The sequence below is a fragment of the Sclerotinia sclerotiorum genome, genomic scaffold (assembly GCF_000146945.2).
Source record: "Sclerotinia sclerotiorum 1980 UF-70 scaffold_9 genomic scaffold, whole genome shotgun sequence".
NCBI lineage: Eukaryota > Fungi > Ascomycota > Leotiomycetes > Helotiales > Sclerotiniaceae > Sclerotinia > Sclerotinia sclerotiorum.
This window is the reverse complement of record NW_001820827.1, coordinates 768174-794126: the sequence shown is the minus strand read 5'-3', so window position 1 is coordinate 794126 and position 25953 is coordinate 768174. Positions and strand designations below refer to the sequence as shown.

General features: G+C 41.9%; 12 protein-coding genes across 12 annotated transcripts; 7 read left to right on the top strand and 5 right to left on the bottom strand.

The window, feature by feature from the left end:
• Positions 1–947: 947 nt before the first annotated feature.
• SS1G_07237 (predicted protein) lies at positions 948–1869 on the top strand (the record flags this gene model as incomplete). Its single annotated transcript, XM_001591741.1, has 4 exons — positions 948–961; positions 1320–1390; positions 1611–1702; positions 1831–1869. 4 exons carry the CDS (start codon positions 948–950, stop codon positions 1867–1869), a joined length of 216 nt encoding a protein of 71 aa, XP_001591791.1.
• A 2375-nt stretch (positions 1870–4244) lies between these two features.
• SS1G_07236 (predicted protein) lies at positions 4245–4415 on the bottom strand (the record flags this gene model as incomplete). Its single annotated transcript, XM_001591740.1, has 1 exon — positions 4245–4415. The coding sequence occupies one exon, from the start codon at positions 4413–4415 to the stop codon at positions 4245–4247; it is 171 nt and encodes a 56-aa protein (XP_001591790.1).
• A 371-nt stretch (positions 4416–4786) lies between these two features.
• On the top strand, positions 4787–7949 carry SS1G_07235 (predicted protein; the record flags this gene model as incomplete). The annotated part of the gene is made up of 5 exons (XM_001591739.1): positions 4787–5174; positions 5787–5901; positions 6224–6707; positions 6776–7243; positions 7494–7949. The coding sequence occupies 5 exons, from the start codon at positions 4787–4789 to the stop codon at positions 7947–7949; spliced, it is 1911 nt and encodes a 636-aa protein (XP_001591789.1).
• A 725-nt stretch (positions 7950–8674) lies between these two features.
• Positions 8675–9656, top strand: SS1G_07234 (hypothetical protein; the record flags this gene model as incomplete). Its single annotated transcript, XM_001591738.1, has 2 exons — positions 8675–8897; positions 8974–9656. 2 exons carry the CDS (start codon positions 8675–8677, stop codon positions 9654–9656), a joined length of 906 nt encoding a protein of 301 aa, XP_001591788.1.
• A 585-nt stretch (positions 9657–10241) lies between these two features.
• On the bottom strand, positions 10242–11998 carry SS1G_07233 (predicted protein; the record flags this gene model as incomplete). The annotated part of the gene is made up of 5 exons (XM_001591737.1): positions 10242–10303; positions 10484–10573; positions 11103–11146; positions 11491–11545; positions 11995–11998. 5 exons carry the CDS (start codon positions 11996–11998, stop codon positions 10242–10244), a joined length of 255 nt encoding a protein of 84 aa, XP_001591787.1.
• Positions 11999–13267: 1269 nt separating this feature from the next.
• Positions 13268–14723, top strand: SS1G_07232 (predicted protein; the record flags this gene model as incomplete). The annotated part of the gene is made up of 5 exons (XM_001591736.1): positions 13268–13435; positions 13487–13549; positions 14097–14164; positions 14211–14293; positions 14344–14723. The coding sequence occupies 5 exons, from the start codon at positions 13268–13270 to the stop codon at positions 14721–14723; spliced, it is 762 nt and encodes a 253-aa protein (XP_001591786.1).
• Positions 14724–15254: 531 nt separating this feature from the next.
• SS1G_07231 (hypothetical protein) lies at positions 15255–16140 on the top strand (the record flags this gene model as incomplete). The annotated part of the gene is made up of 2 exons (XM_001591735.1): positions 15255–15702; positions 15752–16140. 2 exons carry the CDS (start codon positions 15255–15257, stop codon positions 16138–16140), a joined length of 837 nt encoding a protein of 278 aa, XP_001591785.1.
• A 736-nt stretch (positions 16141–16876) lies between these two features.
• SS1G_07230 (predicted protein) lies at positions 16877–17174 on the top strand (the record flags this gene model as incomplete). The annotated part of the gene is made up of 2 exons (XM_001591734.1): positions 16877–16955; positions 17005–17174. The coding sequence occupies 2 exons, from the start codon at positions 16877–16879 to the stop codon at positions 17172–17174; spliced, it is 249 nt and encodes an 82-aa protein (XP_001591784.1).
• A 598-nt stretch (positions 17175–17772) lies between these two features.
• On the bottom strand, positions 17773–18696 carry SS1G_07229 (hypothetical protein; the record flags this gene model as incomplete). Its single annotated transcript, XM_001591733.1, has 3 exons — positions 17773–18135; positions 18194–18414; positions 18480–18696. 3 exons carry the CDS (start codon positions 18694–18696, stop codon positions 17773–17775), a joined length of 801 nt encoding a protein of 266 aa, XP_001591783.1.
• Positions 18697–20114: 1418 nt separating this feature from the next.
• SS1G_07228 (hypothetical protein) lies at positions 20115–21265 on the top strand (the record flags this gene model as incomplete). Its single annotated transcript, XM_001591732.1, has 2 exons — positions 20115–20350; positions 20455–21265. The coding sequence occupies 2 exons, from the start codon at positions 20115–20117 to the stop codon at positions 21263–21265; spliced, it is 1047 nt and encodes a 348-aa protein (XP_001591782.1).
• A 283-nt stretch (positions 21266–21548) lies between these two features.
• Positions 21549–21911, bottom strand: SS1G_07227 (hypothetical protein; the record flags this gene model as incomplete). The annotated part of the gene is made up of 2 exons (XM_001591731.1): positions 21549–21669; positions 21886–21911. The coding sequence occupies 2 exons, from the start codon at positions 21909–21911 to the stop codon at positions 21549–21551; spliced, it is 147 nt and encodes a 48-aa protein (XP_001591781.1).
• A 2386-nt stretch (positions 21912–24297) lies between these two features.
• Positions 24298–25409, bottom strand: SS1G_07226 (negative regulator of the PHO system; the record flags this gene model as incomplete). The annotated part of the gene is made up of 2 exons (XM_001591730.1): positions 24298–25215; positions 25341–25409. 2 exons carry the CDS (start codon positions 25407–25409, stop codon positions 24298–24300), a joined length of 987 nt encoding a protein of 328 aa, XP_001591780.1.
• Between the last annotated feature and the right edge of the window lie 544 nt (positions 25410–25953).

Sequence of the window (25953 nt, the reverse complement as noted above, 5' to 3'; positions counted from 1 at the left end):
CTCAATTCTGTAATAGGAAGTAATTAGAGGACTGGGACGGATACGGGTAAGATAAGGTAAGGTATGGTAGGTATCTTGAACTTAGATAAAGATTGTTTTGAAAGATAGGGGAACTTTTAGGGTTGGTTTTGATGGGCTTTTTTTATATTTCTTATTTTTTGGGGGTGGGGAGGGGGGATATGTGTGTGTATGATTTGTGAAAGTTTGTTGGGTTTGGGATTTGGTGGTGGGAAGGGGGAGGGAAGGGAGAAAGGAGAAGGGAGAAGGGAGGAAGAAGGATGGAAGGGGATAGGGAGGGGATAGGGAGGAGATAGAATAATAGAGTGATAGAGTGAGAATGGATGGATGGGGAAGAAGGGGGGCAGTGTATTTTGTGAAGGGAAGGAGGAAGGGGGAAGGGGGAAGTAGAGTGAGGAAAGTGGAAAGAGGAAAGAGAAGAGAGATATTTATTAATATTTTTAGACTTTTAAATACTTTACTTGTGTATAACATAGATTCACAATATAAAACACACATTAAATATAAATACATTACCCTCTTCATTCTTCATTCTTCAGCTCTCAGAACTTCTTTTATTACATACATACATACCTAGTAGTTAATTAATATCCAGCAATCCTAAATACATAAAAGACAATACGGAAAAGGAAAAAAAAAATACATATATACCTCCCTACATACTTACTCAACGAACATCAGCCTAAATCACAATCATATCCATCTCCATCTCCATTCGATCATTAGATTACGGATAATTAATCCGATAATCACGAACAAACGAACGAACGTACGAACGAACGAAGTATATGGGTTTGAAGTCAGAAGTAAAGTAAAGCTTAGATTGAAGCTATACCCCAAAGAATAAGGAAATCGAAATAAATAATTACTCGAAAAGGATAAAAATAAAAATAGGAAAAACAACAGCACGCAAATATAAGATTACAAATATGGATACGATTAAGTTCGTATGATTATATTTTCCTTCTTTTGTTTCTTATTTCTCATTTCAATTTGTTTGTTGTGGAGAGTGGATGTAGAGGGTGTATAGTTTATATGTTTTGTTTTTGTGCTTGATATTCTCCCTCCCCCCACTCTCTCTCTTCATTATTATTCCCATCTCTATACCCTATACTCTCTTTCAAGCAATTAATTTTCCCTTCTTTTACTCGCACTTCAGAAGCTTGTAAATGAAGTTCTGGAGAATTTTTTTTTTTCGCGGAGATTCATATCCGTTGTATAATCATGAATTCGAACTTAATGGAATAGATGATGAGTTTTTTTTTTTTTTTTGTTACTAATAATAACGTTTGATATTATAGACATGCGGGAAAATACATTTTAGAGAAGACTCGGGCTGTGGAAAAGGGGGTGGAGGAGAGGGTTCATAAGAGTGTGTTGACTTCTTTGGAATTTCTTTTCTTTCCTTCTCTTCGATATCTCTTCTTGCCCTTCGATTTAAGTTTTTATAACTCTCTCCATCTCCTCCTACTCTTTTATTCAAATTTCTATAACTCTTCCCCTTGCTTTCTTTCTCTTTCTTGCTTTAATATAGAAGCTCGGAGCAAGGAGAAAAAGAAGGAGAATGAGCTAAATATTATTTCAAACCCAAGATACGGTAAAAGATTCCGCAGCTCCAGTTAGCAAGAGGACATGTGCGGCTTTTGAGGTGGTTGGTGATAAGATTGAGAAAAAGGGTCATGATGTATGGTTTTTTCTCTCTTTTATCTTCTTCTTTTCTTTATTGATTTTTGGGGATGTGTAAGGATTGACGGGAGTGTTAAAGGGGGGGGGGGGGAAGAAGAAAGAAACTAATCCATAAATTCAATACAGGCAAAAGCAGAGTATCATAAGCAACTTTTTAAGCATTGATGCTTGAGATGGAGTTTGTGAGGTGGAGGTTGAGATGGGGTGGACTCCGATGAATGATGGATTGATACATAGGAAAGTCAGTGAGCTGTAGAGTGTTGCGGAGGGCCGAAGTCTGAACGGAAATTGAGGGACTGGTTAAATGCAAAGAGCTTATAATCACCTGGGATGGATGATATGAGGAATTGTGAATGCTCGATTAACAATTCATTCAATTAGTATCGAGGAATGAATCAAGCTTTTTTTATTTTATTTTATCATGGTTTGATATGATATTTTGCTCCATATAAATATTATTCGAGTTGAAGATTTTATATCTTTAGATTTAGTAGATTAACTACAGCACTAGCCACAAGATTTTATATTTCTCTCCTCTATTTTCTATTTTCTTAACTGGAGTTTGAGGTTGAGGTGTTTATATAAGATGTACAGGACTTTTCGTCCTACTCTTTTGAGGGCGTTGTTTGGACTTTTGAAATCAATTTAAGATTACATTGATACTATCTTCGAAAGTAAGCAGAGAATGTGTGTGTAGCAGTGACCAAACCTTGTAAAAGAAATGTAAATAAGACAAAAAGGAATAGAGAGTGAACAGATAGAGCAAATCAGCAGACTGATGATGTGAGATTAAAGCCATAGAGATGAAATATTAAGTTTGAGAAAGGGTGCCTGAGCTATGTGAATCATAGGATACCTTTATTACAGATGGTTCAGATAAAAGCTCGAGATGCGAATTTTTGAGAAAACGTATCTAACGCGTTGCAATTATTGTAAGATCTTATAACAGGTTAAGAAGATGATGAGGAGTGAAATATAAGTTGGTAGAGATATTAATAGCTAGGTTGAAAAGAACGAGATGTAAATAGAAGCTGGAGGTTCTTTTTCCTTTCTGGGAGGTTAGATATATTATCTCTAGCTCTCTGGATACACCTACTTTCACTGTATTTCAGTCTAATCGTCTCCGTTTTCCTTCCTTTGGGTAGACAGTATGTTGGGATTTATATGGAGGTCATGATAGCGCAATAGTATAGAGATTCATCCTAACTGCTCTCGTATTCCTCACGGGACAAAGAGCATATCTTATTGTACACCTGTGCACCTGTGCCAAAGTACAATAGAAAGTATCTATAATACGCTTGAGGATTGAGATAAATAACTGTTCGACTTATTCATAAGGAAATTCATCGGAGACTCTCACCTCCCCCTGACCCTAATATTTCCTGGCTCCAGATCTTTTTGTATGTCATCAGCATTTGAATGTGTAACCGCTATCTATTTCTATAATCGCGATGTGGTCGCCCGGTTTAACAGACAATGGTCCAACAGTATTTTTCTCTGAGGTTTAGGATAATGAAAAGGCTTAACTTTCAGATATTCTTTCTCGTAGTTCCATATTAGATGGTATTAGATGATGCGTCAATATTCTTATTTGCGTTTGCACCCTTTTTAATTGGGTTTCTTGAATCTTTGGATTTGCTGGAGCGGTTTGAGCCACCGCTTCTAGACTGAAGAGACTGCAGAGAAATGACACTTCGTAGGCCAGCGTCTACTGAAGCGATTCCTTGTGAAGTGAACAGCGGCTTTAGAGTCGGGGATAACATGCTACTAGAGCAAGACTGCTTTATCTGACTCCAATTAAATGTGGTGGATTAGGTGATTGTGAATGTAAAAAATGTGAATGTGAAGGAATATCTCTAACATGAGATTCTTATCAAAGTAGGAGTTACGATACTTCCAGTCGTCAGACTAATGGCAATCCCGAGTCGTGTAATCGATGCCATCAAAGCCCTAAAAATTGTCATTCTATGAAATGGCAAAGGAGAAAAGGGATGCACTTATAAGAACTCTAGTAGAAAAATACCAGTCACAGCAAGATTTCTTCCAAAGGGCATATGAAAACTTCAGATCTTAGAAACATTAATTTGGAAGCCTGGATCTGGAAATATAACGTGGTTACCTACCATCCAAGCATGGTCACCTGTACCCTACTTGGGGTATTTGATCCCTATAGGGTATTTACTTTATCTTATAAAAATAAATAAGACAAAATGATTATTCTACAAAACCTAAAGGTATAGATCTACTCTTAGGTATATATTATTTAAAATTCTATTATTTTGTTTAAGAGTTGTAAGATTTCCAATAAACATATAATTAAAATCTTATAAAAAATAAGGTTTTTATAAGAAATTTATAAATGTTGATTTTCATCATTTTTGGTGGGGAAAAGTGGCCCAAAAGGGGGGTGGTCCAAAAGTAGAGTATTAGACTCAAGTTATAGTGTTTTATTATTAATATAAATATTTATATCTCAAATACAAACCCTTGTCTGTAATCTTTTCTATCTTATAATTAATATCCTTAAAGTTACTAGTAATTCAAATTCTAACTTTAGAACTTGAAAAAGGCTTGAAGACTTTAAGACTTTCAGATTTGAAGAGTTGAAAGGTTTGAAAATCTGAGTTTGGAAGGATTCCGAGGTCTGAAGATCTGGAAGTTTGGAAGATTCCGAAGTTCGGAGCTTTGGTGAGCTTTTTGATGCTGTGCATTTTGTATTCAAAAATATTTCTTGTTTTCATCATATGTATTTCCGTGGTTGAGATTGTTGTAAGCCGATAAGGAGATAAAGCTGAAATTGTGGTGGCATTTCGAGGGCTGTGTAGATAGTTACACGGCATGACAATGTCATACTCAGTTTCATACCGAATAAGGCTGTGTCGAGCCTAACCATAACCTTAAAGCCTCGGTGGCTTATGGTTTTATTTAGGCTTCTGATCTGCTGATGCTGAGTGTGTTGTGGTTATATCTTTTGCGGAATTCTGTGGATCACTGTTTGGATTTTTGGGGTGAGATTATTGAGGGTCGATGAAGTGCATTCGAAGTCGAAGAATTGTCGAGATCTAATTTTTCACTGTTCAGGATGTATCGATCGGTGCAGAGAATTATCCGGAAATTTAAGGATGGATCGTGGGATGGAGGTCCAGATGACTCGAAAGAGGTGCCGCGGATCCTTCCTGATAGAGAAGAGTTATCGAATTCTCATAGTTTTTTGAGATGGTTGAATTCCCCTGATGGATCCTTATATGATTTTGATGATTTAAATGTGGGTTTCATGGTCGATTACTACGAAGAGACTTTGGCATCGCAATCTAGATCACGAAATTATCACAACAGCAGTTCTTCGATCGGAGGAAATAGAGAGAAAGGAAACCAATTAGAACTGGGTCCGCGACCTGCTACTCCTGACGCCGGAGGACAATCATTTTCAGTTCTTTTGGACGATGTTACCAATTCATTGAAAAGGCTTAGTTTGTCCGCAACTTTTCCAGCAGAAGAGGGATGGTGGACACCTCCTCACTCAGAGCCACGGACACCGTTGTCCTCTAGATCCAGTTTCCTGCTTGGACCATGGGCTGGGAACGTAGGACCTCTAGATGCTACATCTGGCGGCTGCAATGAAGAAATACGCCAGGAGTTGAATGATATTTCACGATCGCTTTCAACTTGCCACGGCCTGAGTGATATTTTCTCTGATCATGCGGACAAAATGCAAGTCATATCGTTGCTGAAATTCCAACATGGACACCATTCTCCGCACAACTTGAAGGTTTTATACGTCACCACTGACGAGACGGCGGACGCTTTTCTCGAGACTGAACACGAAGCCGTCAATTGGGTCTTCGATACAATTTCCTTGATTCTATCGGATGGTTATCTTGCTCATAGGTTTTGTGTGCCTCTCAAAAAATTCTCCAAACATAGCATGGACATTGGGTATTGGGGACCAGTGATCAGCTTCATACAGCTAGTACATGAAGAGGCACTTATTCCAAGACCTCTGCCGATTTCAGATCAGATTCTGCGGATGAACAATGCTCTACGCCGCGTTACTAATCCACCACTTCCAATCCATATTTCAGGTTCTCTTTATCCTCTTTTGCTCTTCTACAATGCCCAAATAGGCCAAGCCTTTCCAATTGAGTATCTTTTGGACTTTTGCGGAATTTATGTGCACGAGTTGTTGTGGCGCCATAGGTATGAATACCCACTTTGGACAAGTCAAAATATATGCAGAGGCTAAAAGATCTTCCCCACTCGACAGAAAATACGGTAAAATCCAATTCTTCCAGCATCCAGCTTTTTTCGATATCGACTACCATGACACATCCAATAGTTTCGTTGATACACCCAATTTTGACGTTGAGCGTACCTCAAAACTGCCTTTGGATAGGATACCCAGATTCATTTTGCTGTTGCAAATTTTTCAACAGCCTCCATCTCTTCGTGTGATAAAAAGAAATCCATGGGAAGTGCCGGATTGGCATCGTATAGATCACCTAATATGTATTGGATATAGAGAATACTTTTGGGTTATATATTCTCCTGCGGAGGCGAGTTTCTGCATAAATTATGCTTTGAAAACGTGGAGACGCGTATACCAGCATGAACCTGAGCTATTCTCCCAGGAACGATTCGGACAAATTCCAAAACTGGAAGCGGATGCTATAGGCAGGAAAAGATCCGGAAGATCCTTCAGACGCTCAATAACTTCATCTTCATCTTCGCTTCTAAATGATTCGGAAGTTCGATCTAAAAATATCGACAAGTTTTTAACGACTGGTATCAAGGAGAAGAGAGAATATTTGCCAAAAACCCACAAAATCAATAACGAACATCACAGCAGCGGGCCGCAGATCACATTCGAAACACTATTTTCCGATCTAGCAAAATCGAGCTCACAAAATTATGTTATCAAGGACAAGATAATTTCTAGCCTGAAAAGAGTTTTCGGTGGTAACTCTGATTCACTAAGAGGCACTCGACGCATGATTTGGAAATGTGTAAGGACAATCCATCTAAATGTGTACTTAAAGCTCCAACTTCATGCTAACACTGTACTACCAACTAGAAATGCGGATGTACCTCTTATGACGATTTCAGCGAGTGGCCAGGCCAGGAAGGTGCGATCGTAGAGTTCGCAAAAGAATTGATGCAAGCAGGCTACATAACCCAAGCACAGATAACAAGGCAGCCAGGGAGGACGAACAATTGGGCTCCTAGAAAGCCCCAAATCGGTCTAAATCTCATTTCCAGAATAATTCCCAGAATTCGCCAGACGTCCCTACCAGTATTTGTGCAATCGAGCTCTAAAAAAAGCACAGTATGCCTTCCTGTCGATAAATGCCGCTGGCTTCATTTATGCATGAAGAAAAGACCATATGCAACTCACCTGAAGCCACTTCACGTTTGTAAGGACGACGAACAGAATCCCTTGACCGACAAAACGTTCTTTAAGGCTCTCAAACAGGCCTATTCTAAGGAAAAAACGTGGAAAGATTGGTTGATTTTCAAACTTGAGAAAATCGAGTTTATAGGTGTATGATATTCCCTTTCCTGGTATTTCGTTTCCCTCTAAGTTCCGGGCGACTTTTTTCGGATTAGGTTGAACAGTGATAGCCGCAGTCGTCGACACAAAAAGCATTGGCGAAGTATACGTCTAGAACTTGACCAACGACGTGTAAAGCTTCTTACAGACTGGCTGTTTAACGCAAAAAATTTTCTCAACCCCCCCAACCCCCCTAAAAAGAATTTTTACATGTTACATGACTTTTGCTGACTTGGCGCAGTTCGAAGCCTGCCCGGATGATTATGTTGATCATATCAAACCCAACGATCTTCCGTCGACAACCAATGAATATGACTTCGTACCTCCACTATCCTCGAAAATGGTACCGCCTATAGGTCCAAAGCACATGTTGCATCTTTTCCAAAATTGTTCTGCAATATCTCAGGTCAATTCAAGTTTTTACCTCCAGCGAATCCCCCGCAGGAAGATTGAACCGATCACTTTTAAAGCGAACAGTCTCAACGACAACCTAGGCTGGGGATTACACTTTGTGGAAGGACTAAATACGTCCTTGGCTGTGACCGTTATGTTTATTGTTTCCTCAATCTTAGGGATAGGATTTGCGATCTGTTGGACAATGTTGGAAAAGGATATCCAAGGAGCATTTGCAGTTGCTGCCTATGTCACAAGTGTTGCAACCTTGGCGGTAATGACTTGGCAAATGCGGGCTCTGTGAAAATATGGCCATGCTTTCATCATTAAACGCCGTCTGATCATCCATCTTTCACAATCCTGTTTGATGAGAGATGATCTCCACTTCGACCTAACAAACACCATGTCCGTGCTGCTGAGCACGTGTTCAGTTCCTTTTGAAGCAGAGAGTGTGATAGCCGAGTTGTGCATACAAGCTTCACATTTGAGGCGGTGTAACCCTTCGAAACATAAATCTTACATGAGGTGATGAAATGAGGAGAAGATGAGATGAGAAAGTTGGTGATGAGACAGGGGGATGTGGGAAGAATAAGCTTAATTTCGGAAAACTATTGGCTAGATTGACATCAGCCAATTAAAAAACAGCTAACCGTGCATTATCCCACTCTTTATATAAAAATGTACCCCAAAATAAAATTCGCTAAACCAATCAAGAACCAATTTTCGAGGGATTGGGACACAAAATGCATATCCTTATCGTTCTTTCCCTCATGAAGAAAGTTGACAGGAGGATGAAGTATCAGATCTCCACTCTTTAGATGAGATTTGCATGGCAGCAAGGAAAGGATCCCATATATCCCATCTATGTGGTCTGGGCATAGGCCTAGCCTTCGAATCTATGAGGCTCATACCCTCGTGCAACATTTCCCACGAGGTTCAAATCTTTCACGTACCCGGCATGGAATCTTTGAATGATTTTGACCTTCGGTGAAACTAAAACTCGGACGTCGAATTTTTGCAATCATCAGGATGCATTGCTCACGCCATTACATCTTCACATTTCTTTCCTTATGGTGGAGCATAGGATATGCTGTTGCCGATGACCATGGAGTTGTGTTTCTTTATCCACCGAAAGATCTTACAGTCAACTATCTCGATACGATTAATGTAACCTATACATCTCTATTCCCTGAACCCCAACTTTGGATTTTCTGCCAAAATGCTTCGGATCTTACAGCTCCATTAATCACTGGTAAGTTTTCATCATAAAGCTCCAACTAAATAACGGTATGGGGAACATGGAGACTCACCCATATTTTGTCTTACAGAAGCTCAAACTACAGTCAAAGCCTACAATGGTACTGCACCCATAAACTTCAGATGGTTAGGTGGGTCACCGTGTTGGTTTGATCTGAAACCAGACTCCACGGGTGGTGCAGGTGCCAATAGTCCGCATTTCACCGTGGAGCAGACTCAGCGTGCGACGCCGATAACCTTGGGATTGTATTCGACGACGTCAACTACGACTTCAACCTCGGCGACATCCACTCCAACTACTTCGTCAGATAGCAGTGCTGCCACCACGACAGCTGCATCAAGTCCGACCGCCTCTTCCGATGCTAGCTCCAACACTAGTTCAGCTTCTACATCTCCAACTTCAGCCGCCAATTCGAATAATGATAATGCACCAACGGGCGGTCTTTCCGGCGGAGCAAAAGCAGGAATTGGGATCGGCATTACGATAATAGCGCTCTTGGCATTAGCGGCAGGACTTTTCTTCTGGCGGCGAAAGCGACAAGCAAAGAAAAGCGATTACACGGTTTATCCATCAGATGTGAATATGAACGAAAAAATGACAGCGGTTGCATCATCGGCGGATTATGCGCAGATTCAGCCACAGGAACCGACGGCTTTTGAAATGTATGCTCCGGAGCATAAATTTGAAATGCCTGTGTCTCACCCTGTGAGGGAATTGAGTGGTGATGGGTATGGAAAGACGAGGTTGGCTTGATGTTAGGTCGATGCGGAGTAAGGTGTAGTCACCTAATTTGGATTTGAAATTGTGATGAAGATGTCAAATTCGGAGGACATGCGCAATGTACGATTTTTATGGTTATAGATGATTCGGAACAAGTTCATTGAAGTATCACTCTAAGCGCTAGAGCTGATGCTTTACTATTCGGTTCTTAAAGAGTTGGGCATTCGCAGTCTTTTGTCAGAAGACTGGATGATATTCCAAGCTTCCATGGGAGAAGCTAATGGGAAAGGCGATTTTGTATTGGGATTCCACGAGGATAATTTTGGCTTGGGGTACTTATATAATATGAATTAATATTACGTTACAAAGGTCATTGGCCATTGTCTCACTTTTGAAGATATCGACTAATTCAAATCAATCCATTAGCCAAATGTGCCACGAATAGACTTCAATTCAAGATTGTTATTCATCTTAAATTTACATGACGTCCCATCATGGGACGACTGTGATGTCTCCACTGGAATGAGACCTCTGTAACCATTCCTTAAGCATTTTAGTATGCGTTGAGAGTACGATGTCCCATGGTTAAAACTGGTGCTCTAGATCTTGGACTCAAGATTATCCTTTCTCCCATCTGGCAATGAGCTTGGCATTCCGGCCATGACCTGCCTTCAAGATGACTAGACCAGAAAGTATCATGGTCCTGTCAGAAAACACTCAGAGATCATGAAGTCTTCATTGCTCACTGTGCGGTGCAAAAGTGTGGGCATGTAGTGACATATGCAATGATGAGAATTTATGCTTGCATGCAAAGTGTAAGATGATCTCAACCCATAATTTTGATGGTAGGATAGACACACGAGGTGGGGTTATGGAAAAATGATCGCTCAAGTCAGAGTTATGATAATAGGGAGCGATACCGCGGCTGGAATCTCCACAGCTGGACGCAACTAGTGAGTTCACAATTTTCAGATAGTCAGTGGCAAGTTAGTGTAGCTTCAGCTGCTGCTAGGCTGAGTGGTTCGACTATTGAGACTATTGCAGTTTTTCTTAACGCTGATGGACTTGCATCAATCTTAGCTCGAAAGATTAGCGTCTTTATATAGTTCAAAACAATTAGCCCTTTGATACAGTAAGTTCACCTGGCGGCGTTCTTACACCTTTGTGCGAATCCTTCACAGAGCCCAAATATGGCGGCGTGGCCATAATCGTCCTACATAGCAAAAGGTTGAGGACTGCGATCGTGCGAGCCAGACGGGCGTTGCACCTGACTCTGGATGTGAAAGATCAACGCCTGTGTCTAGCGTTTGCCATCCAAAATTGAGGTGCCTTTGTAGGGGAGGAAGAAGATTACTACCCCGCGAATGGTAGTGATGGATGCGGAGATGAGTATTGTGATGAAAAAGATTCAAATACGCAGCAGCGCAATGTGAAGTCCATGAATGCACACAGTCGCCTTGCATCCGGCTTAATACATACCTCTTCTCTTGCAGTGGATGTGGGAAACAGAACGTGATGGTAAACTATAAGGGGTAGGTTGTCTTAACTAAATAATGACCTGATTGGAGCATGGCAATAATCACAGGATTTGGAGGATTTGGCATTTGGACCGGGTGTGAATGCCGTGATAAAATTGATTGGAATACTATAAACACAATCTCAAGGTTCAAAACATAACGGTGCTCAGCCTCTTTTCAGTTGAGAGGTCTACCCAGTATCATATGTGAAACACCGATCCGGCAAGGTTGTACGGACTTAGATGCACCTGAGAAAAATGAGAAAGGCCTTTCGGTTGATCATGAAGAATAACAAAACTCATTGCCGAAAAGATCAAGGCTTCGGCGGTGAACAGCTGAAATGACCTCACCTTACCAAGGGCATGTTCATGTTCATGTGCATCTGCTGTGTGACAGGACGGATGCCTGGATTAACTACGAACTTGTTAGATGTGACTCTCAACCTACGGAGGTTGCTGGGGAAAGTATTGTAAGACACACCAAAAAAATGACCGTGCTTCCTCGTTTACAGGGGTTTTGACCAATAATATCATCACCCTGATTGAAAATTTGTATAGTGAAATCTAGGTGGTTAAAGTATTGTAAATTTTCATTTTTCTAGTAAAATTTAATCAAAATCTTCAATTTTTTATTCAAAATTTTATTCTGAAGTGATTTCTGAAGTGATTCAGAAAGGTTACACAAGCTTTAAAGGCTTCAAAATCATGAATTCGTTGAAATTTCGTTGAAATCATCAAAAACTTCAAGATTCGAAATCTTGAGGGGGAACAACTCAATATCTATCTGAGTTGATTAAAGCATCGAAAGACAGAAAAACAGCAATATGTGGGTAAAAAATGTCTTACAATACTTACCCATCTAAACTACGTACACTGGAATTGACCACCATTTCTATAGGCTCGACTGATGCTGCAAGAAGGGCACAGAATCTTTTAAATACACCAGATTGTCCACCTTTCTCCATCCAATAGGCTAGTAAGTATTTTGACAACCGTGAGGAACTCCTCTGGAAGACCGGGACCTTAATGATTATCTTATTAGTTATGAGCTTTAGCTGACACGAAGGGGGTAAGTATTCAATACAAAAATAGCGATAAACAAGCGATAATGCATGTCGAGGGAAGAAATGAGCCAAACCCACAACCGCATCTAGTTGCGAAACTGATTGAGCTAGAGTGGCTCGTCTCTCACGCTATTCCATTGGAATTGCGGGTAAACTGAAAGGGTTTCGATTCTGTGATGGTATCTTATGCGCAGAAAAGCCTTTCATTCGATGGTGTTTAGTAGTCATCACCAGAATCTCACCTATCCTGTTCATGTCCTGAATTCACCTAGCTAGGCAGGTAAATCACCAATATCCAATCACGAACTTGCCGTAATTCTTTTCGCAGTTTGGAGGATAAAATCAGAAATTATGGAGTGGTTCAGCAATTGCAAGTTTGTGGGTGGATTCATGGGTAATCGCAGTCGATCCCAACTTATCCACAAAAATCACACCAAAAAGTATTTTTGGCCATGTAAGCCTAGGGACTTTCTACATGTGGTGTTCATTTTACTTGAAAAGCATCATTCATCATCTTCAACACTACATTAATATCTACGAGCGCAGATTTTCACCAAATTTTGGTGATAATACAGCTCGAAGTGGGTTGTCTTATCAGGCGCAAGAATGCAAGGCTGTGATCGGACTAGGGTAAGCACACCCTCGCAGTCAAAGCTTAGTACTTAATTAACCCACACTGTCATATTCGCACACTGTCGAATTTCACTCCCTTGAAAACATATTGTAACAACTTCTTCAGCGTAGCATTCACACCCTGCGCTTATGTTTATTAGCGGCGTGGAGGCATTTGATATTTCACACCATGTAATTTGGAGAGGCACAGCAGTATTGGGCAATCTTCAAGTTTCAATACCCTGGCTTTAATGTCTATCAAGTTGGTTATGAAGTTTGGCTGAGGCCATCGCCGCATAAAATGTCATATTCTGTGAAGTAGTTGTGATGCTGCCCGGTTTTACTCTTATTTACACTCTTCGAGCAAACTTTTCTTCCACGTGTTTCACTCCATCAACTACATCTGATTATTACCTGTTCCTCAACCGAATTTAGCTTCAAAAGGAAGAGCTATGTCTGCTAACGAACTTGCCATCTCTTTCATCGGGCCGGGAGAAGTCCTCTCTGCAGGAATCACTCTTCCCGTTGTAGGGATTATCGTTGTGGCCCTTCGTTTCTGGCTTCGTTCCTACCAGAAAGCTAAGCTTGGTCTAGATGACTACACAATTCTTGTAGCTTTGGTAAGAATGTAATATTTCAAACAAGGACTTCTACTGATACATATTTACTAGTTCTTCGTCATTGGAATGAGTATATGTCTTATCTACGGTTGGTTTTATCCACTACTTGCGTTCGTAGGCCTAACGCGGGGAATAGGAGCTGCGAAACATAGCCTTGGATATCCTACGCCACAGCTGCCCAATGCTACCCCGGAGACACAACTGACAGAGATTGTCCCAGCACAAACATTAGTGGAACTGGTATAGAAAGTTAATGGCATCAACGAAAAGTACAGTTGCTGACACGGTGGTAGCTTGACTGGATCATCTGGTTACTAATGATCCCGGCCAATGGTTTGATTAAGCTCAGTGCGATATTCTTGTACCGTCGCCTGTTCGTGGTCAACAAGGGGACCACATTTGATACCATTACCAAGGTGCTCATAGTGATCTGCTCACTCTGGACAATTGCTTTCTGGTTCGCAACGATATTTGGCTGTGGGACTCATTTTACAAACCCCTGGAAGCCGTTGATGTTTATCATGGAATGTAATACTAACATGAGGCTGGATGGTCTCATGATATCGGATCTTATAACAGATGCGATAGTCTGGCTTCTGCCGATGCCTGTGGTTAGTCCCGTTTCCTTTATTTCTATGTACACTCTGCTGATCAGTACTAGGTGTGGAGGCTGAAAATGCAATGGTCTCAAAAGCTTTATATTACAGGAATATTTTTTCTGGCTGCTGGGTAAGTTACTTGCCCCTTGTTATGGAGCTTGGCTGATATCTTCTAGATCTTTGGTTGCGGCTATTATAAGGTTGAAGGTTCAATTAGAAATTTCTGATGGTGGCTATGCTGCCCATACAGATGTTGATTGTAAGTTGTGCTTTCCAGCATCGTTGACTTATACTGATATTATCCGATAGTAACTCTCACGATTCTATTATATTACAGTAGCCTTGAGAGTGGCGTAGCGTTGATAGCAGCCTGTCTCCCCACTCTTCATTACCTCATAGCTCGACCACCATTTCGCAACCCCTTCTCCAGCGTGGTGAGCCTTCTAGGAATTAATTCCCTACGATCACGTGGAACTTCGAGCTCTCGAGCCCACGACAATACTGCACCAGACACCGAGATTCTGGTGACAAAGAAGGTTTCGCAATCATCGCACTCTGGTGGCAGCTTCGTTGCCTCTGAGCATGTTGGACACGTGTACAAGCTACCACACGTGGAAGACGGATTCGAATTACCTCTGGTCCCACAACGACCGGCACAAACACATACTAGAATTTCGGGCAAACCGTAGTGGTAGTCTTACGGTTAGTTAAAGATGGTTTGCTACTACGGGTGACGAACGATCATTGGTGCGACGATATTTCTCCAGCAGAAATTCTGCTGCAGAATCTACAGAGTATATTAAAACCTTCAGTGTTTCATATGGAGAGGACGCTAGGATTAAAAAGTTATGGAATCATTATTAACGTGCATAAAATTCAAATCATATTTCGATAGCCATCATTTGCCTATCCCACTTGCTCAAAAATACAAGATACCTCCTCTTTTCGAAATATATTAATATCATGGATACATAAAGTCGAAATATAAGTAGCCAATCACAATAAATACATTAAATTTGAGGGTATGTGGTATATGCACTTGACAGAAAACGTGAAATGAATTGCGGCACAGTGCAGACAGCCTGCGGATATTCCTTATCCGGCCATCCGTATTCCACTTATATTTAAAGGGTGATGATTTGGTTTGCTATTTGAAGATTTTGTAAATGCTGTATCACTTCATCATTCCTATCTCCGTCTAACCATCCGTAACGATCACCATGTCAGAATCTTCAAAGGTGGACTGGAGTTTGGCTGACGGACATGGCTACGTGTTGGGAGATCGTAGCCATATCGCAGCCTGTCGTCTCAATCTCCAGTATTATCTTTGGAAGGAAGCCCTTCAATTTGTGGTACACCCTTCAATTCAATTATCCAATGAAAGCGTTGTTGCAGATGTGGCGACAGGTACCGGCGCCTGGCTTCTGGATGTTGCTCGCGACTTTCCGCAAGCTCAACTCCACGGCTTCGACAATGATGTGCGCCAAGCCCCCCACAAAAGCTGGCTACCTTCAAATGTGTCTGTCAGGCACTGGGATATCTTCACAGATTTGCCAGACGATATGGTTGGAAAATACGACTATGTTCACGTGCGGCTACTTGTACTGGTTCTTAACGGCAACCCCCAGTCTTTTATTCAGAAGCTCTTGACGATGTTGAAACCTGGAGGTTAGAGTCGTCGACAAATCCAGCCAATCAATCTGCTAATATAGAATAGGATACTTGCAGTGGGACGAGTTAGATTGTGTTAACATGCACGTCAAGAAATCCAATCCCGAGCTCCAAACGCCGGCTCTAGAGCAGATCAGAGAAATGTCATGGGCAAATGGCAGGCACGACTGGACGGTGAAATTGCCAGACTTTCTGCAAGAAGCAGGTTTCCAGGATGTGAAAATGCAGTACTTCGGGGATGAAGATCGTCTGACCAGAGCTTTCAACGAGCAACATCTCCTAACAATGGATGAGTTTGCGTCTAGTTTAGTGAAGATGGGGAAGGTAGACGCGGCAAACAAGTTTTATGAGCTGATACAGCAGGGATATCAGGAGTCTACAGTGGGCGCGGCTTTATGTATTCCTAGAATCGTGTGCGTTGCGAAGAAGCTTTAGATTGACTTACAAGCGCACTTACCTCTCCTCCACTCTGAACCAGACCTCTGGGTCAATCTATTGCTTATCATTGGAAGATGCGTCTCCACTTATGAGCTTTGGTCATCAAATGTCTCATCTGCCCCTTGTCAACGACACATCTCATTGCTAGGGGCGCATGCACAAGTCTTAAAAATGTATTTCTTCAAGAGTTTCTCACAAGTCCGTGTCTCGGAATGATTTCGACATGGGCGTTCGGAAATCTTCAACGGAGGTGGCTTGCAGCTACGGTTAGCTCCCGTGCTAGCGTATTTCACGCGAGTGGGGGATGTTACAATACATTACTACATCTGGGTATTCCATGGTTTACATGCGTATCTATCGCCAACAAAGGAACGAATTTACGTCGTATTGCAGAACGGCCTACGTAATGGACTGCACCTCAAAGGGGTCAATATTGGAAGAAATCCATGGATACATTCTTGAACAATTGCTAAGTTTTAAACCAATATATTGTGATCTACCATACCTTCCAGTCTCAGACTAGGTCGCCAAAAAGCAGCAAGAGAATTTTCCCTGGTGGATGGTAGCAACATAACTCTTGTTGGGGTACTATGGGGACTATCTCTCCAGGTGGAAAGTCTTCCTTTGCTATTTGGTTTCCTTCTTACCGAAGGCTTATATTAGACCCTATAGTTTTGAAATCTCGGTACAAACGCCCTCATCCAAGTTCGTCTCTAAACTCAAACTTTTCAACATGGCAATAATACTCCGACTTTTGTGCCTCTTCTCCGCGTGTGCACTCATCACTGCTGCACCAGTCAAAGTCTACACACGTAAGCTCATGCCCTTTGAATGTGACAATGAAGACTAATTGATGCCTAGAACGGGATTTGGAGTATGTTAGATATCCATCGACCCAGTCAATTGAAGCCATTTCCTCAAAGCGAGACACCGAATACGTTCGAAACCCTTTGAGTGATTGGGATACCGCACTCCCTGCTTCCAACGGCGGGCCGGTCGAGCCTGTCCCACAAGCAGATCTCAAGCACTAAGTCTGTACAAGGGGATATACAAGAGGGCGTAAAGGATTTGGATGGACTAGAATCGATCTTGCTGGAGGAATGCGGGATTGTGGTGGTAGAGCAGATGAAGGAATGTGGGCGTCATGGCCGAGGGGCACTTGCGTTGACGATTACGAGAATGAAAAAGAAAATTTTGCATCATTAATTTCTTATAGTAAACCGTCCTGACACTGAAATTTTTGCCTCGTAACCTTAAGAACAATAAATGATAGTGTGAAGTCTTGGTTTCGGGAGCCGCTCACCTATCCCGTGGAATAAACAGCTGTGCACTTTTTCTACTGCCAAAAATATTTCAACTTTTCCTCCATATACTACTTTGACCTAGGATAAGGCTAGAATGTTTCAGTGCCGGTTCTCAATGCCGCTTTGAGTGGATTTAATGCATCACTTGGCGATTAAAAGACGCAAGATGAGCAGCTTGTCAGATCAGATACTGTGAGGGGGTGGTGGTCATACGCTGTGTCACAGATGTTTCCAAATCAACTTGGCGGAGGGAACATAACAATCACTTCAGAAATCATGAGATCTAGGTCATATTTACATTAAAACGCTGCGCTATTAACCCACGTCATTCGATGCTCTGGCCTGGACGAAGCCATGCAGTTTTAGAGATCTCTTCATAAGGCGACCCAGGTGGACAGAAACGGTATCTGTCCAATTCGCGGAATCCATCCTCTCTTATTTCGCCAACGTGTCTCCAACAGGCAGTGTGCTCATCAGCCCAGGCCTCCAGCTGCTTCCAATCACGACACATACGGACTTGTCCTAAGCCGCTCTTCTGGTTTTCTTGAAATCCTGTGTATCGTGGAGTATCATCAGCATTGCACATAACTTCATCGCGAAGTACGTTCAAGCAGTGTACGACATGAAGATATGGCGAGCTCTGTGGCACGTCGTTGTGAAACTCCACCACTGACGTTCGAATGGTTTTCTAGTTTGTTCATTAGCTTTAGACTTCTCCCTGTGGGCTCATCAAAGGATGAACTTACGACGCAATGTATGTTATGATATGCATTTATAAGATAAATTCCTTTTGATTGGTCCCAAGGAAATCGCTGAGCTCTGGGAAGTCCCATCCCCTTCGCGTAGTCGTCGTCGAGAGCAATCTGACCACGATCATAGCTTGTTTCGTACCAGAGCGCATCCTGCTCGGTTTCATTGGCACCACTATTTGGAGTCCATGCTTTTGGAACTGTTCTTTTCAATCCAGCTGGAAATTAAATGGTCAGTATTTTGATGTAGTGAGACTGGCTCGATTGTTAGGGAACAACAAACCAAATTTCGAGCTTTCCAAACATTGGGGAACATCTTTTCTCATCGTTATAACGACGAAAAGACTGACATTAACTATCAATGAAAGTAGGAAGAGAAACCACGAAAGATTCCTGCGAATAACATTTTTTGGGTCATGATTTTCGGGAACTTTTACGAATTTTTCGGCATCTGGAAAGTCGTCCCTTGAAGGGCTGTTTGAGCGAAGAGCACGATACATTCTGTTTTGGATCAACGGCGGTTCTTGCCCGACCTAGAATGTTTCCTCAGTGAGCGAAGACACATTTTGAAATATGTTTATGTAGCATGTTTCTCTGGCTGTTGTAAAACAGCATGATGTCCCCGCACAACTGTTCCAGGCCCCTGCCCATAATAAAATGACAAACATTACATCTCTTGGGTCACTAGAGAGGCAATAACTAGTTATCTCTTGATAACCTTTCCTAATATGGTTTTATAGTGGCTTTTGTGTGTTCAAAATACCTTTTCTTGAATTTAGTAGAATGTACTGATTTTATTGAAAATTTCAAAGGGGAAGCGAGTTTTAATTTGTTTATTTTGTATTTATACTTATATTAAATATTGCTTATGATTTTGAAATTAGATTTGGAATTGATTATTTCTAGAAAAGGACAAAGTGTATCAAATTATCCTAGTTTTGTATTAAATTATCTTAGTTTTCTTTAACGACAGATTTTCTCAAATGAAAAAAAAAAAAGATAGCTAGTTTATTTCCTCTCCAAGCACCTCTATTAGAATAAGAGGGAAGGATTTGTGGGGGGCCAGTGAAGGTGTGGTAGCTGCGCCGCATGATTCCGCTAAAAAATGGCATGGTCAATAGTCGAATTAAAAATCTGCCGGCACCAACATTTAGATCTTTTAGGCCCTGGTGGGCCGAGTTATTCAACTTTGGCTAGCTAGACTATCAACCCTGTTGCCATTACTTACAAGCTTTTCTACAAGACGATCACTGGGTGCACGCGCCGCGTAAAGAACAAGTCAATGTATCTCCAATATCTCCAAGCCTCTAGCTTGACACGCTGTACTATGGTGATGATGAGGTTGAACTGATATTGTAAGAAGTTTGAAAACATTCCATCTACAGGCTTATTATGGAGCAGAGAGTTCACTGCTATTCATTAAGTTTGGATTCGCCACTGGCAAGCAGTCATACGCAGATCGCAGAATCATCCTATCTGGGACCCCTTCCATCCCATCCCAAAGGGACTAAACCTATCTCGCATCTATAGTTACATATGCTCCATGTAAGTCTTAGGAACCTGTGAAGATCCTTGATCCCGGAAGTGACGGTCAAATTTCTATGGGCTTGAAATTCAAACATTAGGGAGTATGCATGTAATATGAACGGCGGATATTGATTAAAAGCACCTTCCTTAAGCTTGCAGTCTTTCTACCTAATCGTGTGTAAGACATAACGTTACGGCTTGTTCGTCATATCGTTAAATAAATGGTGGGCTGAACGGCAAGTCTAGATGACTAGGTTTCGATGTTGCATTGCCGGCTTTTTCTCGGGCACTCCAACATTTGGTTGACCCAAATACAAAGTATTTTCTCTGCAATGATGGCAAGTTGTGCCACTTGTCTTGAGTTAAATCACTACTTCATTTGAAGCCGATAATGGATAACCCAGTTCTCGACGTTTCCTTACAAGAGGAAGCATTGGAAACAAAAGTAGGCCAGAATCTTGCCGTACCCTCAGACAAACAAGAAGTTTTGACCACGGAGGCCGATGTTCTGGACAATGATGAAAATGTTGTTGACTTGGATGAAAATGACCCCGAACACCCCCTCAATTGGCCCTTATGGCGAAAATGGTCAATTGTTAGCTGTACTGCATTGATGTTCATGTTATGGTATGTTGATGTCTTCACTCAAATCCTCCTCCACGTGCTAGCTAGGGTGATATTCGATATTTCAAAATGCATCCCAATGACATATCTGATGCGTTCAAATATAGTAACTTGGGGACTATCACCATCGTTCCAGCAGTACCACGAGTAATGGAGGAATTTCACGTTACAAACAAGCTATACTCAACTTTACTCGTGTCGATTTGGGAACTCGGTGAAGCTGTTGGACCCTTTTTAGTGGGACCCCTATCTGAATTCTATGGTCGAATGCCCGTATATCACGCTGGAAATATTCTCTTTATCCTGTGTCTCACAGGAGGCGCCTTGAGTACCAACATGTCGATGCTCATTGCCTTTCGTTTCTTGTGCGGGTTTGTCGTCTGCTCAGTAACCTTGGGGCCCAGTATCGTCGGGGACCTCTTCAGGAAAGAAGATCGAGGTACCGCCATGTCAGTAGCTATTGCATTTCCACTACTCGGACCATTCGCCGGACCAATTGTCGGTTCTTATATAACAGAAGCAAAGGGCTGGCGGTGGAGCATCTGGATCGTCGTTATTGCTGTGGGAGCAGTGACTTGCTTCGGGTTTCTTACTTTCAGGGAAACATACAAGGTGAAATTAGTGCAGCAGAAAACAGAACGGCTCCGCAAAATCACAGGCAACAAAAATCTGAGGTCGAAATATACAAGTCCGGAGAAGCATGCCGATATAAAGGACTCTTTGCTAAGGCCAATCAAAATGCTTTTCTTGTCGCCGATTGTGTTTATCATATCTTTCTTCACGGCTTTGGTTTATGGAATCTCCTATGTTATTCTCACTACACTCACTCCAATCCTAGAGGATGATTACGGACTTGGTCAAGGTCCCGTAGGCCTTGCATTTCTGGGAAGAGGTATGAATTTCCTGTTCTTTCGCTGAATATAGACTGATGTGGTTCACTTCTGCCAGCCTCTGGAAATGTCATAGCTATGCTACTCTATGGCATGTTCTCCGACCGATACATCAAATACAAAAAGTCTCAAGAAGGCTATCTCAAACCCGAACATCGACTACCCTTAATGCTCCTCGGCGCCATCGTTCTCCCACTCGGTCTCTTCCTCTACGGTTGGTCTGCGGAAAAGCATGTCCATTGGATCGTCCCAATTATTGGTACCGCGATCGTGGGCTTTAGCTTTATATTGTCGATACTCCCCACAGAGAATTATCTTGTTGATGTACATGAGCTACATGCAGCTTCGGCAGTGGCTGTGTGCTGCGTGCTTCGTGCATTGTTTGCTGCCATCCTACCACTCATTGGACCACCTTTGTATGATCGTTTAGGACTAGGGTGGGGCAATTCGTTGTTAGCTTTCATTTGTATTGCATTCCTACCCGGACTTGTAGCGTTAATGATTTATGGAGAAAAAATAAGGAAGAGCTCCAGATTCCATTAGGACCTTTACAAGAAGGAGCAAATACGAATAGAGTTGCTGCCAAGGTATCTCGGAGAGTCTGCCCGAAAGACCTAGTCATCCACGATCTGCCAAAATATTGCTTACGCCAGATCGACATCGATGGTCCTCATTTTTGTGATAATGAGCTATTCACCCATAATGTTCAATATATTTGAGCATTTATTTCTAGGAATTTTTAGTCCATTTATGCCGTAGATAATACAATTACTTAACCTTTTCCTCCTCTTACGGGCCGATCGAGTATAAGAATACTTTCGAATAATTAGTCTCATTATCAAAGATGTACCTCTCGATAATTTTCCAAACAGTTTTGTCGCCTGTAGTCACAATTCCGTGAGCATGAGAGATCCTAAACAGATTCCTCCGAGGTATCAAGCACCTCTCCCAAATCAAGTTTCCTAAAAGCCATGAGTAACAAACGTGCCGATTCATCCTCCATATACTAAACCCCAGTGCTTCTCCTTGTCCACTCACTCGCACTATCATTTGGACAGTCTAACACTCTCTTAAGTGACCTATTCCTTCAATATGTATCCTTTTTAGTACATCGTCAGTTCAGGACGTCTAGCACGAATCAATATGCAGCCCTCGCCGGAACTTTCCAATTTTTGAGTCGGAATATCTATGGTGATCACTTCCCCGCCGACTCTACCGAAATTTATTGTCTTCGATCTCCTCGCGCCCCAAGCATTCGTTTTTGATACTTCCTAACTCTGGGCTTCATCGTTTTTTTCCACGATCGCCGATTTCCCTCGACACTTTGGAGAACTCAAGTCAAGTGGTACGTCTCAATACAATAGTTCATTTATTGCTATGCCCTTAAATGGTGTGCTGAGCTTCCTATATCAGCTTGCTGATATAGTTGTCGTAAACAAGGCTATATATGAGATATGGCAACAGTATCCGGCGGGGGTCAAGCGGGGTATCAGGAGTTTACTCGAGTGTGTGCTGGCCTCCTTGTGAAAGGACCCATCAGCCGCGCATTTGTGTGAATTCTAAGCTTGTCAAGAGAGCCCAGTAATTTTTTTATGACCTGCATATTCCAAGACCATTAACTTAGTGTTCTTCAATATCTTTACTTCGCATCCACATAATTTGTCAGAAATAAGAGTGAGCAAACAGGCGATTCGAATATCTTACAGCCAGAATCAGAGGCAATGCCCATTGTGGTGATAGCTTTGTCACTCTACGGAAGTTGCAAATAAAAAGGTAATCGACTCAGGATTTTTCTTGCCCTCTAAAAACCAACAATTGTAAGATGTATCTCCACGGAACGAAGACGAGCCTCTCGGATGAAATGAAACTATTAAAGTTGACACCGAAGAAGCTGTAGATACAGTAGACTCATATGGTAGAAGCTATGCTCAACAGGACTAGACTAGCGTACAACTGAATGGTATAGCTTAGAATATTGGCTCTACTCAGAAGCGGAACATTCTTCTGGCTCAGGAATCCACAAGAGCAATTAAAGGGAGGCTTGAATTCACCTCCGGAGCAAAGCCATCAATAACTCGTAGAATCAGGAAAAGACTCACCAGAAAATCTTTCTGGTACTATGGGAGTGATCGAAAGAAAAAACGATCTCGCGGGATATTCTTTTACTTTGACCTGCAGGCCAAACAGCAGAAATGAAGTGTATATTGCAGGTTCTTGTTTAATGTGGATCTGATTGTATGTACTCCATGGTTTGTGTTTGAGTCCCTAGGTACTAGAAGATACATTTGATTTATTTAAACCAGTATTAGGTTACCCAAATATACCGTAATTTGTTCTATGACGAGTACGGAGATGTGTGCGAGTTGCATCACTAGTAGCATAAACTCTAACAACACAGTGAAATCTTCGTGGTTCGCTCTACACTCCTCCTGTAGATGGTCTTCAGCCAATTTCATCATACAGCAGTACAGGAAGAAAGTGATTCTGCCCTTGAGCTCTCAATGAGTAACTTAATAATCCAGCAGCCTTAGGGATCGGTTAGGGCCTCTTATTTCGATTAAATCCAATGGGATATATTTTTTTTTTTGATGAAATCGTTATTTTGGACAATAACTTGACTTCCGCACTGGAGTCGAGGCTCTGATGCTGTACATAAATTTTCGAGGTTAGTTTAACACTTCATGGCATGTTTATTCAATTGTACGAACCCAAACTCAAGTTGCGCACGTAGCTATATATTTCGGAGAGGCATTGTTGAGCCAAGAAACATTAAGTGGTGACAAGTTTGCACAGCCCAGGCTTCAGATATGCAACATAAGTGTCGAATACGAGCCTGTGGGCCCAGCGGAGATATCGAAGTCTGGAAAGCATGTTCTATGGTATAGAGATGGACTCGGTATATAGATATAGCATGCATTCGAAGGCAAAAAAAATTCATTATCATGGGTCATAACCAGCTACCAAGCGCACGCACCCGAGTCTCTCTCTCCATGCCATCCTGTCTAACGCCTTTCCTTAATGATAGAGGTATCATAAATCCGCAATGCCAAAAGAAATCTATCAATACTGCTGGTATCCTCCCTGTGCTACCTCTTGTGGTGCATATCCCCTCTGCATCGGCATCTGTCCCTGTTGTACTTGTGGACGTCTCATTGCCCCTGGTAGATCGTTGAACCATGGATGGCTCAAAGCATCATGTGCACTGATTCGCAGTTCTGGCCTCAATTGCAACATTCTCTGAAGAAGATCGATACCAACCGCATCAATTTGAGGCAAGATGACTCGTAGATCTTGAGTTGCATACATTTGAAAGTTTGTCTTATACTCGGTGAATTGAGAGATTCCAGGCCATGTTCGCTCAGAAGGTGTACCCATGATTCTAAAAATCCGTACCAATTGATCCTCATTGGTTGTACCAGGAAACAACGGTCGTCCTGTATACATCTCTGCCATGATGCATCCCGCAGACCAAATGTCAATGCTGGTATTGTAGGTTCGACTTCCAAGGAGGACATCTGGGGCTCGATACCATAAAGTAACAACTTCGTTGGAGAAAGTATTGACTGGAATACCAAATGCACGCGCGAGACCAAAATCCGCAAGTTTAAGTTGGCCCTTCATGTTGATGAGAAGATTTTGAGGTTTCAAATCCCTGTGAAGGACTCGATTTTGGTGGCAAAAATCAATTCCTTTAAGAAGTTGATGCATGAATGACTTGATGGTAGGAGGTGGTAAAGCTCCTCGGTCTCCTGATGTATCCATGTACTTCTTCAAATCTTTGTCCATATGTTCGAAGACAAGCATGAGTTTGTTTTCAGTATGTATGACATCGTGTAAGCTGACGATATTCTCGTGCTTCAACTCTTTCATCAACGAGATTTCCCTAATCGCAGTCGATGGTGTGCCTTCTTCGGAATCGAGGTGGATTTCTTTTAAAGCGACAAGTTCACCCGTCTGTCTATTTCTACCTTTAAAAACCTTGTATGAGTCAGTTTCGAGGAACATACACAAATGCGCCGCAGAAACAGCACATATCGGAATAACATCTCGGGAATAAGTCGTGCTACAAAAACCTGGATCTCAGGATTCCTTTCTGAACTCACAGTAGCATATGTACCCTCTCCTAGCTTCTCCAGCTGCTGGAACGAACTGGGATGTCTCTTGTTGTCCATTTCGTCTGTATTGTGTTCGGTGTCGAGATCGTGGACGCTGATGAAACTTGGTAGAGAATGAAGAGGTCGCTGCGCAGTTGGAGATGGAGGAAACGTGTAAGGAGGCTTTATCGAAGATCTTTGGAGGGTTGTATATCGTGAATTGAACAAAATGGAGGCGGGGGTGCAAAGTTGATCTAGGATCGACAACGCGTCTTTCGACCCGTGGGAAGCCGTTTTGATTGATTGTATTTAAATTGGAGATCCTTCCCACTGGAAAGAAACGGAGCAAGAATTGGGTAGGGATTAATTTTATTTCGAGATAGGATCGTCGGAAAATGCTCGCAATTATTATATATGAATGGGTGATACAGCGACAAGAATGGTTGATAAAGTAACTAAATTTAGCTTAGTCTCTATTTATGATTCATTTTAGGAAATATTGAGCTAAATTGAGCCAAATTAAGCTAAATAAGGCGCTTAAACTCAATGCAGGCGCTTAATATATTGATGCCTTATCTTATCCTCTCCTCCCTTCATTGATGCCCAGGGAGGTTTGCAGTGC